Here is a 13,185-nt window from a genome sequence, read left to right as displayed (position 1 = left end):
CAGTTTAAGCTAGAGATATCAGCATCTGCGGTGGAAGGTGGCAGAGCAGTGTTTGTCAGACCAGGACACATCCCGGAAATCGGTCTTTTCGAACACGTACACTACATGACCAAAAGTATGTGGACACCTGGTCCTGCTCATCGAACATCTCATTCCAAAATCATGGGCATTAATATGGAGTTGGTCCCCCCTTTGTTGCTACAACAGCCTCCACTCTTCTGGGAAGGCTTTCCACGAGACGTAGTAACATTGCTGCAGGGACTTGCTTCCATTCAGCCACAAGAGCATTAGTGAGGTAGGGCACTGATGTTGGGCAATTAGGCCTGGCTTGCAGTCGGCGTTCCAATTCATCCCAAAGGTGTTTGATGGGGTTGAGGTCAGGGCTCTGTGCAGACTAGTCAAGTTCTTCCACACCAATCTCGACAAACCATTTTTGTATGGACCTTGCTTTGTACACAGGGGCATTGTCATGCTGAAACAGGAAAGGGCCTTCCCCAAACTGTTGCCACAAAGTTGGAAGCACAGAATCATCTAGAATGTCATTGTATGCTGTAGCGTTAAGATTTACCTTCACTGGAACTAAGCCCCAGACCATTATTCCTCCTCCACCAAACTTCCACCAAATTTTACGGCGAGCTCTACACCACTCCAGCCGACACTTGGCATTGCACATGGTGATCTTAGGCTTGTGTCCGGCTGCTAGGCCATGGAAACCAATTTCCTGAAGCTCCCGATGAACAATTATTGTGCTGACGTTGCTCCCAAAGCAGTAAAATTACTTTAAAGTACTACTTAAGTCGTTTTTGGGGGGTATCTGTACTTTCCTATTTATATTTTTGACAACTTTTACTTCACTACATTCCTAAGGAAAATAATGTACTTTTTACTCCATATATTTTCCCTGACACCCAAAAGTACTAGTTACAATTTGAATGCTTAGCAGGACAGGAAAATGGCCCAATTCACGCACTTATCAAGAGAACATCACTGGCATCTCTACTAACCCCGGATCTGATGGACTCACTAAACACAAATGATTTGTTTGTAAATTACAGTGTATTCGGAAAGTATTCAGACCCCTTCCCCTTTTCCATATTTTGTTAAGTTACAGCATTATTCTAAAATTTATTAAATACATGTTTTTCCTCATCAATGTACACACGATACCTCATAATGACAAAGCAAAAGGTTTTTAGAAATGTATTAAATTTTTTTTGCAAATGTATTAACATTTTTAAACAGAAATACCTTATTTACATAAGACCCTTTGCTACGAGACTCGAAATTGAGCTTAGGTGCATCCTGTTTTCATTGATCCTCCTTGAGATGTTTTTACAACTTGATTGGAGTCCACCTGTGGTAAATTCAATTGATTGGACATGATTTGGAAAGGCACACACCTGTCTATACATGGTCCCACAGTTGACAGTGTATCTTTGACCTCAATCAAGCAATGAGGTCAAAGGAATTGTCCGTAGAGCTCCGAAACAGGATTGTTTTGAGGCACAGATCTGGGGAAGGGTACCAAATTATGTCTGCAGCATTGAAGGTCCCCAAGAACAGAGTGGCCTACATCATTCATAAATGGAAGAAGTTTGGAACCACCAAGACTTTTCCAAGAGCTGGCTGCCCGGCCAAACTAAGTAATCGAGGGAGAAGGGCCTTGGTCAGGGAGGTGACCAAGAACCTGATGGTCACTCTAACAGAACTCCAGAGTTCCTCTGTGGAGATGGGAGAACCTTCCAGAAGGACAACCATCTCTACACCACTCCACCAATCAGACATTTATGGTAGTATGATCAGACGAAAACCACTCCTCATTAAAAGGCACATGACAGCCCACTTGGAATTTGCCAAAAGGCACCTAAAGGACTCTCAGACCACGAGAAACAAGTTTCTCTGGTTTGATGAACTCTTTGGCCTGAATGCCAAGCATCACGTCTGGAGGAAACCTGGCACCATCCCTACGGTGAAGCATGGTGGTGACAGCATCATGCTGTGGGGACGATCCTGTTCCCTCAGGATCGAGGGAAAGATGAACAGAGCAAAGTACTGAGAGATGCTTGGTGAAAACCTGCTCCAGAGCACTCAGGACCTTAGACTGGGGCAAAGGTTCACCTTCCAACAGGACAACAACCCATCCACACAGCCAAGACAACGCAGGAGTGGCTTCGGGACAAGTCTCTAAAAGCCCTTGAGTGGCCAGAGTGTGGCCCAGCCAGAGCCCGGACTTGAACCCGATCAAACATCTCTGTAGAGACCTGAAAATAGCTGTGCGGCGACACTTCCCATCCAACCTGACAGAGGTTGAGAGGATTTGCAGAGAAGAATGGGAGAAACTCCCCAAATACAGGTGTGCCAAGCTTGTAGCGTTATACCTTAATTGTTGTCAAAGGTGCTTCAACAAAGTACTAAGTAAAGGGTCTGAATACTTATGTACAGTTGATATTTCATTTTTTTATTTATTTTTTATTTGCAAAAACTTTGAAAACTGTTTTTGCTTTGTCATTATGGGGTATTGTGTGTAGATTGATGATGAAAAAAAACGATTTAATAAATTTTAGAATGAGGCTGTAACATCAAGTCAAAGGGTCTGAATACTTTCCGAATGCACTGAGTGCTGGAGTATGACCCTGGCTATCCGTAAGAATTTTTCTTAATGGTGCCGTCTGGTTTGCTTAATATAAGGAATTTGAAATTAGTTATAATTTTGATACTTAAGTATATTATAGCAATTACATTTACTTTTGATACTTAAATATATTTAAAACAAAATACTTTTAGACTTTTACTCAAGTAGTATTTCACTGGATGACTTTCACTTTTACTTGAGTCATTTTCTATTTAGGTAACTTTACTTTTACTCAAGTATGACAATTGGATACTTTTCCCACCACTGTTTAAGAGGCCGTTTGGAACTCGGTAGTGAGTGTTGCAACCGAGGACAGACGATTTTTACACGCTATGCGCAATAGCACTTGGTGGTCCCGTTCTGTGAGCTTGTGTGGCCTACCACTTTGCGGCTGAGCCGTTGTTGCTCCTAGACGTTTTCACTTCACAATAACAGTACTTACAGTTGACCGGGGCAGCTTTAGCAAGGCAGAAATTTGATGAACTGACTTGTTGGAAAGGTGGCATCCTATGACGGTGCCATGTTGAAAGTCAGTGAGCTCTTCCTTAAGGTCATTCTACTGTCAATGTTTGTCTATGGAGATTGCATGGCGGTGTCCTCAATTGTATACACCTGTCAGCAACGGGTGTGGCTGAAATAGTCAAATTCACTCATCTGAAGGGGTGTCCATATACTTTTGTATATATAGTGTACATGTCGGTTGTTTTGCTCTAGGATGCTCACAAGACTCATCTGAAGTTAGCCGGGTACCAGTTTTTTTTAAAAATGGAAGTATATATGAAAGTAGTTTCAGTGGTGTAAAGTACTTAAGTAAAAATACTTGAAAGTACTACTTAAGTAGTTTTTTGGTGTATCTGTACTTTACTATTTATATTTTGACTACTTTTACTTCACTACATTCCTAAAAAAAAAAAGTTGTTTTTACTCCATACATTTTCCCTGACACCTTAAAGCAATTTGAACACTTAGCAGGACAGGAACATTGCCTACTGTCATCCCTACTGTTTCTGATCTGGCGAACTCACTAAGCACATGTTTCGTTTTAAAATTATATCTTAGTGTTGGAGCGTGCCCCTAGCTATCTGTAAATTAAAAGAACAAGAAAATTAGGTTGTCTGGTTTGCTTAATATAAGCAATTTTACATTATTTATACTTTTGATACTTAAGTATACTTGGCTACACTCCTCTGTGGAAGGGGTTCTACATGGAACCCAAAAGAGTTCTACCTGGAACCAAAAGGGTGCTATCTTCAACCTAAAATGGTTTTCCGGCTGTCCCCATAGGAAACACCTTTGAAGAAACCTTTTTGGTTCCAGCTAGAACCTTTTTGGTTCCAGCTAGAACCCTTTTGGATTCCATGTAGAAATCTTTCCACGGAGGGTTCTACATGGAACCCAAAAAGGTTCTACCTGGAACCAAAAAGGGTTCTCCTATAGAGACAGCCGAATAACCCTTTTGGAGCACTTTTTCTAAGAGTGTAAATAAAGGTTTAAATAAATAAATATGAATGTATTGTGTTGTCAAACACCAGTGGGCAGTCCAGTGTGACTCACCTTCCCACAGCGAACACAGTGGACTCTCTCCTCTCTCCCGGCGTTCTCGGCTTATTGGTCCGAGGTACACGGCTCCGGCGTCGGGCCTTCTTGGTGCGCCCTTGCACACAGAGCATGCAGGACTTGTGGTCAAGCTGGGCTCCAGAGTGCACGGTGTGGTGATGAGGTGGAATACCACCCAGGCTCTCTTTGCGCAGTAACCTTCCGGAAAGACAAAGAAGGAATCACTGTCATATGTATTTTACATTCAAACACACTGAACCCTGACTAAGCAAAAACATCCAAAGCCAAAGACACTTTTCCAAGAAGCAGCTGCCGGTTTATAGCATATTTATTGGAATCTGTCTGTGAAATATGAATCTCTAGTGTGATCTATTAGTCCCTTGGTTCCCGACTCTGACCGCCTCTGTCCGTGACCTCCCTCCCATCAGGACTACAGCGTCCCTGGGGAGGTGTCTGTAGCTGTGCTGTAGCTGGCTGAGAGAGGAGAGTGTGGGAAGAATACGAATGGGTGGCCAACGAATGCCACAGCCCTGTAGGCTGCTATCAGTCTGAGCACTAGCTTGGCAAACAGGAAGGAACACTAAAACACTCAACCTAGAGGTGCCAAGTAAGAACCTGGATTTAATTAAAAAGCATAAATCAGTTTTCCTATCTCTAATACGCTAGTAGCACATCACAGCTATATTATCCCAGCACATCACTGGGTCGGAGTTTCTCTCAAATGCCCTCGATCATCTCAACCTAGAATGCAGTGGTGGAAAAAGTATCCAATTGTCATACTTGATTAAAAGTAAAGATACCTTAATAGAAAATAACTCACGTGAAAGTCATCCAGTAAAATACTACTTAAGTAAAAGTCTAAAAGGTAAAAATTTAGTTATTTTCTTTAGGAATGTAGTGAAGTAAAAGTAAAAGTTGTCAAAAATATAAATAGTAAAGTACAGACCCCAAAAAACTACTTTAGTAGTACCTTAGTGTTTTTACTTAAGTACTTTATACCATTTATATGGATGTGAGTAGTAGCATGTTGTTGGGAGCTGTTGTGAGTAGAATAGATGTTTTCTCTTGTTCTGTTGCTTCCTCAAATGCTTTATATGGACGTGAGCAACACTTCGTTGGCGTACAGTTGTAGCATAATATGTTGAGAGACTATTTGTGTTTTGCCTCAGAACACAGAAGTAAAGATCAAATCCCATAATAGAGCTGCTGATGCCAGGGCAACAATAAGCCAGGTGGCCCCATGGGACAGACAGCCCAAGGTAAGAGACACTGACTGCATACACAGCTGCCTACAGGGACACAGAAACAGAGGGGCTGGGCACCCCACTGTAAAGCTACCATCTGGTCCCAGGATAAAATACAAGCTACACACAATACACTTTATCCAGGCTCAGTCTGACTACTAGAGGCACAATGAAATGTACACCCATTATTGTGGCCTCTCTGAAAACTCCACACCCTAAAGCAGGAGGGAAAAGTAGTATAGTACACCGAGTACAGAAGACCTACATTTGAACCATATGTATTATGTACCACATAAAGACTGGTTTGTTTAAGAGATAAAAGGAACTAGGACTCTATTACTTGAGAGAGTTGGTGCTCTTAGGAAGTAAGGTGCTTGTTTACCTTAGCTCTGCACACTAAAAGACTTTCACCACGGGTGATAATACAGCCATGGAGTAATGCCAGTCAGATGAACTAAGCATCATGTAAATCAATGTTTTATATCTAAAAGAGGCTTAATGTTTGAACAAGCTGTGCTTCATTTTCTGAATCAAAACAGTTCACATTTTTAAGTGTACTTATTTTCAGTATATTTTTAAGACAAGGTGAATGTGAATCCACTTACATGACTAATAGATAGCATAGCCAAATCAAAAAAAGTTGGTATTAGCTATACATACGTAGGATCATGATGTTCACAAATATCCTGTTTTCCTAGCATCTCCTTGAAGGCTTCCATGTTGGCTAGAAGGCAAAACAGAACACAAAAAATACACATTTATTTTAAAGTGTAATTCCTAAGGTATTGATGAAATCTAATATCTATTGTGTTGTTTCCTGAGTTACTACCTTCATTTTCAATGATGCACTTCAGGATTTGTTCAACAGTGTCTTGATGGTCCCCTTCTTCATCATCTGTAACATATGAAAGATTGTCTGACGAAGCAGCTTGCCCCCAAGCTTGCTCCGTCATCATTCGAGATTATTAAAGGAAATTCTCAAAGTTGTCGACCTTAAGCATTTTTTTCACCACTTATTTCTTGTTTGTGTGAATCAACCGATTCTACAGCTCCTTGAAGGTAGTTTATTTCAACTAAAGCATCCAGTAACGGGTCGGCTTTTGAAGTACCCAGTAATTTAATATGGAAAATATGACTTCTTTGTGAGTGTCCAATGTTTACATAGGAATTAATTTAATTCAAGCTGAATAACATCCTCTTAAACTAAATAGTACAAGAGTTCCTCTGTTTCCTGTTCAGGAAAGGGCCAAGGCCCTTGGGATGGGAAGACCGACATTGGGATGGGAAGAAAAACACCTCTGAAAAAAGTCACACATATGTATCTGCCTCAGAAAATCAATAATGGACGCTTGTTAACTTCTTCAAGCCATATCCCTAATCCTGACATCAATGGATAGATAAAAGCCAATATATAAAACTCTTTCTGACAGATCCTTGTTTTCCCTGGTAGATACTTACCATTCTTGTCTGGTCCCAGTTTCTGCTCACACTCCTCCTCATCTTCATCTTCCTCCTCCCCTGTCCTGCAGCGGTAGCCCTTCTTCTTCAGAAGGTGGCAGACCAGGAAACCCAGGAGGCCCGTGATGAAGAAGAAGAAAACCAGGAGGAAGATCATGTATGGGGGAGGGGGTTCACCCACTGTCGATGCCTCCAGGTCCGTCATCTCTCAGCAGTCTTCACTCACCCTCTATCTGTACCGTAGTCCTATATAGGCAGTGGGCACATACATATGTACTGTACTGTAGAGTCAGTGATGAAACCTTGAAGGGGGTCCCCCACCACACTTAACAGACGTCAACTGTTGATCCATTCAGCAGCATTGATGGGCCTGCGTGCGTGGTCTTGTCTGGCCATCTGAGCCTCCTGTGTGGAATAGATACACCCCCTCCCCCCTCAGGTTCCGTGCGTACCGCTGGCTAAAGCCAACTTTATCTATCTCAGCAGGCAGAGCTGGGCCAGTGGGTACACACCCTCTGATGTTTTTTCACTGGGCATCTTAACCAACACACACACACACACACACACACACACAGACACAAAGTGCTAAATTCCACAGGCCAAGGAGTGAGGCATTCATCAGTGACTCATTAATTCAAATTCCGTTGTATGATCCTTGGTAGGTTGTAAAACCTGGCCAGCAAAATAACTCAATGTTTGTACTGCAATGTTATTTTTAAAGTTGTGAATTAAAAGGTTTCATGTTTATGCTTACAGAGGAAGTTGGTCAATATTTTGGACCATATTTTTCAGTTGAACTCTTATTACAGAGGGCCTAGACACAACCACCTAAAGCCCATCACTCCAGCAGTTCAGACATATACTTCATTGCAGTTCCCCAGCAGCTTTAGAATTCCTGTGTCCCTCTAAAGAAAAAAAAGTACATTCCCCTCTGCCTACTCTCCCAGCCTGACATTTTTACAATATGTGGGTGGAATTGGAAATGTATGGCAACTAATGTTTCTGTGAAATGTACAGTCTATCTGTCCCTCTAAATCATGCCACTTACCGATAAGGCTGTCACTAGTCTAGTGCCACTGTCACAAGAGGACCAGTCCTGTATACAGATTACATGTTCTGTCAGACTTATATCAATTGATTATAGATTCTCAGTAAATCTGTTGAATTACAATGAGGTAATTTGCAGTAAACATTGAATTTGCAGCAAAAAATGACAGGAAAGGACATGAGCAAACTGAACTATGGGGCAGAATATCTCTGCATCAGCATAAGCACAGATAATCTTGAGGTGACTCAGCAATATAATGCACTCCATCAGGAACACACACATTGATGACACTGCAGCAACATACTGTGTTTTTCCCCGTAACTGACAGCAAGCTCTGCACTAATAACACTTCAAGCAGCATTTTTAAGAATAGCATAAAAAAACGTGATTCAATTGAGCCATTGATTTTTATTTGTGATTCCTGCTGTTTTCCCCTTTTATTTCCTAGAGATTCATATAATTTCAAACTAGCTACAAATTAGGACATTTGAATTTCATAGATTAGTATCATATCAAATATACCTGACTTCTACTCACCATGGCTGACTGTTTCCACATTCCGACTCCTTCAGTGACATACATGACCTTTTGAATATCAACTTCCTTTCAGATAACCTTTACCATAACTTCAACTGTGAGGAATGCACAGCTGTGCAGTAAAGGTTTTTGGGGAGGGTAAGTGTTTAGGAGCATATTACTGGGGCATACACATACATTACTGCATCATCAACATTAATTGTCTCAGTTCAAGTTCAAGTTCAAGTCTAGGGCTACACAAGTGACCTTGAGCTCAGTGATGACTACCTGACCTGCTGTTACTAATCCTATTACAAAAAAACACTACAGCTACATGCTTACATAATTCACTATAAACTAAAGACAGGCAATGGACAGTCAGTACAGCTATTGGCCACTAACTAGCATGTTGGTTAGGCAGGTGACAGAAGGTGAGCCCTTGAAAAAAATCATAAACTCTATTTGATCAATGGATATACTTAACCTATTTAAGATCTTTCCACACTTTGTTAAGGAAACACTGTAGCCTAACACTGTAGTTTACGTCACATTTGATTAGATTTTCTAAAGACTTTAATCACTATTATTTAGTAAGAACACCTTTATACACTGATTATAGTGCATCCTTTGTCAGACAGCATTTAGGAATGTTCAAGTTCAACTTTTGTACTATCCTTTTAACCGAAAATAGTGAAGTCCGTTAATCAATTGTGCCGTGAGCGGCGGTGGCCCATGACTGCAACCGTAGCCTCGAAGACCCAGAACAGAGTGACCATGACCATCCCGCAGTGCACTCTATCTTTTACAAGTTTTTGCCGGCCTCGTTGCCCATGATGGCACATCTGCCCTTGGCTTTGTACATGCGCTAGTTTAGCTATGACACGCACACATATGGTGGAATTTTGACAATGACAAATGTGACAAAATCATATATTCTTGCTGAGTCTAGTCTGAGTCGGAACTTGACCGAGAATGCACTTGAGTGTATGATACGCTCCATCATCGTGACTAAAATCAGGCGCTCTTCCATAATTAATCAATGACACAATGCTGCGACAAATCACAAATATATCTATTAATTCTAATAATATAATTGCATAGTAATACTGCATATATCGCTGAGCATAACAACATAGTCGCGATTCATTTGCTGCATCATACGCTCCCCAGGTTCGCTTGCTGATTTGAACATCCCACCCGCCCATCGACAACCTATAATAAAACATTCCCCTTGATCATTATTTAACGAGCCCTACTCACGTTCTTTCCGAAACATTAGGAACCCGTAGTAAATGTGGTTGCTATCCCCATAGGTGTGTGGTCTCCTGTAGTAAGTATTTTGAGGTGCGCTTGTTGTCTTCTGACTGAACGAGAGCTGCTCTGGAGTAAACCGAGGGGAAGAGATTCGTTATTTAAAGGGAAAATTATTATTTAAAAGGAAAATAACCCGTGTTTTTCTATTTTGAGGCCAGATTTTTGGACTGTTATATTTGTACAATTCATCCAATTGGTCCAATTAATCCAGGCTATCCATTAAGTAATTTAAACGATTATTATAGTAGTCCTGTTAAAACTACAAACTACACAAATGAGGGTTAACTAAAATTAGATGTTGGTAATTGAAGAACACCCTCTTAGAACAAAATATTAGCTGGACAGGTTCACACATGGCATGATTAAACCAAAGTGATATCAAACATGAGTTTTGTCAGCACCTTGCATTATCCACATTAAAGGGGGAAACATTTGGATAACCAGAAGATATAGGCTACTGTATGTGAGGTAGGTCTATTTAGGCCTACCTCACATACAGTCAAAGTTGCAGGCCCATTATGATGTTCCGAGAGACCAACTTGGCATATATAACAAGGCAATTAGAAATGCCATACGGACAAATTTTTCTGACTTGATCACTAATAATCAGAATAATTCGAGAGTGCTCTTCTCAACCATTGATGACTTGATAAATCCTACCCTCGCAAACCTACATGAACTTTCCTTGCAATCTAAATGTGATGAGTTTGCTGCATATTTCAGAGATAAGATAGCAAACATGTGGCTGGGTATCAGTCAATCAAGACCCGATGAGAAGTTTGATGATATGTGCCCCAGTCTATCACGCAAAGGCACTATGGAGTTATTTTCCCTGGTTGACACAGACATACTCAGGAAAGTGATATCACAACTTAAGCCTTCTACCTGCCTTCTTGATCCTATCACCAACACCTTCTTCAAAACAGTTTTTAATTGCATATCTGAAGAAATGCTATCTATTGTTAATCCCTCCCCACTGCACTAAAAACTGCTATGGTGAACCTAGGTACCTATTATTGGAGCCAAAGCACAGAGACAGAATCTGGCTGCATATTTTAATTCACAAGCAATAAAGATAAAACACCAGGTAAAAAAAATCTAGGTGTCATTTTAGATTCTGAACTCAAGTTCGAATCACACATTAGGAATGTGACCAAATAGATTTTTACCACCTGAGGAACATTATCAAGGTGCGGCCATTTCTGTCTCAGGCTGATACAGAGAGAATCATACATGCTTTTATTAGAAGCAGACTTGACTACTGTAATGCTCTCCTGTCTGGTCTAACCAAGAAAGCCATTGGTAAACTGCAAAACATATAGACAAAGACCGAGACGGAGAGCACACATTACACTGGTTTTAAAGTCTTTGCACTGGCTGCCTGTGAGTTTTATAATTCATTTTAAGATTCTTCTATTGGTTTTTAAATCAAACCACGATTGTGCACCCCAATACCTATCAGACATGCTTTTGAGTTATGTACCCAGTAGGTCCCTCGGGTCCTTTGGCCTTTTCACTATTACAATGCTTAGGACTAAGAGGCTTGGAGAGGCAGCCTTTAGTTACTCTTCCCCCTGCCTCCTGAATAGCCTGCCAGAGAACCAAGAGGGGCAGAAACTTTGGGAATATTTAAAAGAGATCTTAAAAACACCTTTTTTAGCTTTGCTTTTTCTTAGGGTGCTTTTCAGTCTTTCAGTTTTTGTTATTATTATTTTGTTTTATCCTCTTATGTCTGTTATTTTTTATTTATATATTTTTCCTGTGAAGCACGTTGTGTTGCGTTCATGTCTGAAATGTGCTATATAAATAATGCTGGATTTGATTTGATCTGACCTCTCATTGGCTAGAATGGTCCCACCTGATCTCGCCACATTCCTGCCTGCCTTCCATCTTTGAGGACATGTATTTCCATTGTTAGAGCGGTCACTTGACTATCTTGTCAATATAATTGACAGTCTTCGATGAGTGATGAGAAAAAACAGACGAGCCGCGAGCGTCAACGGCGTCAAATTATAGAAAGTATATTTTTCTCGCGGGGAACTGTTGGGAAAATGTGCGGGTAAATTGCGTGGGTCGTTTGTAGAAAAGGAATAAGAGGAATTGTTATCATCAGCAGTGGCGATGAACTAGCAATCTCACTTTCTCTTTCTCTCAATTCAATTCGAGGGGCTTTATTGGCATGGGAAACATATGTTAACATTGCCAAAGAAAGTGAAGTAGATAATATACAAAAGTGAAATAAACAATAAAATGAACAGTAAACATTACACTCACAGAAATTCAAAAGAATAAAGACATTACACATGTCATATTATGTATATATACAGTCTCCCTCTCTCTCTCCACCCACTTTCAGTCTGTATATTTGCATTATGTCCTGCTACCATGTCCCCAAAGGCAAGGGGTTGATAACACTGATGAATATATCTTTATCTATGTTTAATAAAACTGAATTGTTGATTAATAAGACCCTGAGTTGTCTCTGTTATTATTCCTGGTATGGGATTTCAATCCCTGAATAAATGATATGACTGCCAATCAGCTGCCCCCTGTGTCTTCGCCTTAGAGGTGCACGTGCTGAGACTTGTGTTAAGATAAACTTCTTGGAGAGAGAAAGGTAGGTGAAGTCTTAGTGACTGATTAACATAGTTAGAATAGCTAGGAAATATGATTGTATAGGATTTATTACCTGCCATTACAATTGACTTTTATATAATGGAAAACATTACAATAGCTTTCTGGTTGATGGACAAGTCTGAGAATGCTCACTTTGAGGTACTTGATGTAACGGATGTGAAATGGCTAGCTAGTTAGCGGGTACGCGCTAGTAGCGTTTCAATCAGTTACGTCACTTGCTCTGAAACCTAGAAGTAGTGTTGCCCCTTGCTCTGCAAGGGCCGCGGCTTTTGTGGAGCGATGGGTAACGACGCTTCGTGGGTGTCAGTTGTTGATGTGTGCAGAGGGTCCCTGGTTCGCGCCCGTGTCGGGGCGAGGGGACGGTTTAAAGTTATACTGTTACATTAGTGCCGTGACCCGGATCACTGGTTGCTGCGGAAAAGGAGGAGATTGAAAGGGGGGTGAGTGTAACGGATGTGAAATGGCTAGCTAGTTAGCGGGTACGCGCTAATAGCGTTTCAATCAGTTACGTCACTTGCTCTGAAACCTACAAGTAGTGTTGCCCCTTGCTCTGCAAGGGCCGCGGCCTTTGTGGCGCGATGGGTAACGATGCTTCGTGGGTGACTGTTGTTGATGTGTGCAGAAGGTCCCTGGTTCGCGCCCGTGTCGGGGCGAGGGGACGGTTTAAAGTTATACTGTTACATTGATGCTGTTGACCCGGATCACTGGTTGCTGCGGAAAAGGTGGAGGTTGAAAGGGGGGTGAGTGTGACGGATGTGAAATGGCTAGCTAGTTAGCAG

General features: G+C 41.2%; 1 protein-coding gene across 5 annotated transcripts in view; it reads right to left on the bottom strand.

The window, feature by feature from the left end:
• LOC129857863 (nascent polypeptide-associated complex subunit alpha, muscle-specific form-like) overlaps positions 1-9,852 on the bottom strand; it is a 127,794-nt gene extending 117,942 nt beyond the window's left edge. For 3 of the 5 annotated variants that reach the window (XR_008759956.1, XR_008759957.1, XR_008759958.1), the window contains exons 1-4: positions 6,892-9,649; positions 6,263-6,373; positions 6,094-6,157; positions 4,187-4,387 (exon numbers count right to left, since the gene is read on the bottom strand). Coding sequence is in view for 2 of the 5 variants with exons in the window: in XM_055926515.1 (XP_055782490.1) it covers positions 4,187-4,387; positions 6,094-6,157; positions 6,263-6,373; positions 6,892-7,096 (581 nt within the window). In the remaining 3 variants the exon portion in view is untranslated. Of the gene's footprint in view, positions 1-4,186; positions 4,388-6,093; positions 6,158-6,262; positions 6,374-6,891; positions 9,650-9,715 lie in introns of those variants that run through there. The other 2 variants (XM_055926515.1, XM_055926517.1) reach the window with 2 other exon arrangements.
• Between the last annotated feature and the right edge of the window lie 3,333 nt (positions 9,853-13,185).

Source organism: Salvelinus fontinalis, chromosome 6 (assembly GCF_029448725.1).
Source record: "Salvelinus fontinalis isolate EN_2023a chromosome 6, ASM2944872v1, whole genome shotgun sequence".
Lineage (NCBI taxonomy): Eukaryota > Metazoa > Chordata > Actinopteri > Salmoniformes > Salmonidae > Salvelinus > Salvelinus fontinalis.
The sequence above is the reverse complement of the archived record's forward strand: the minus strand, read 5'-3'. Positions and strand labels throughout refer to the sequence as shown.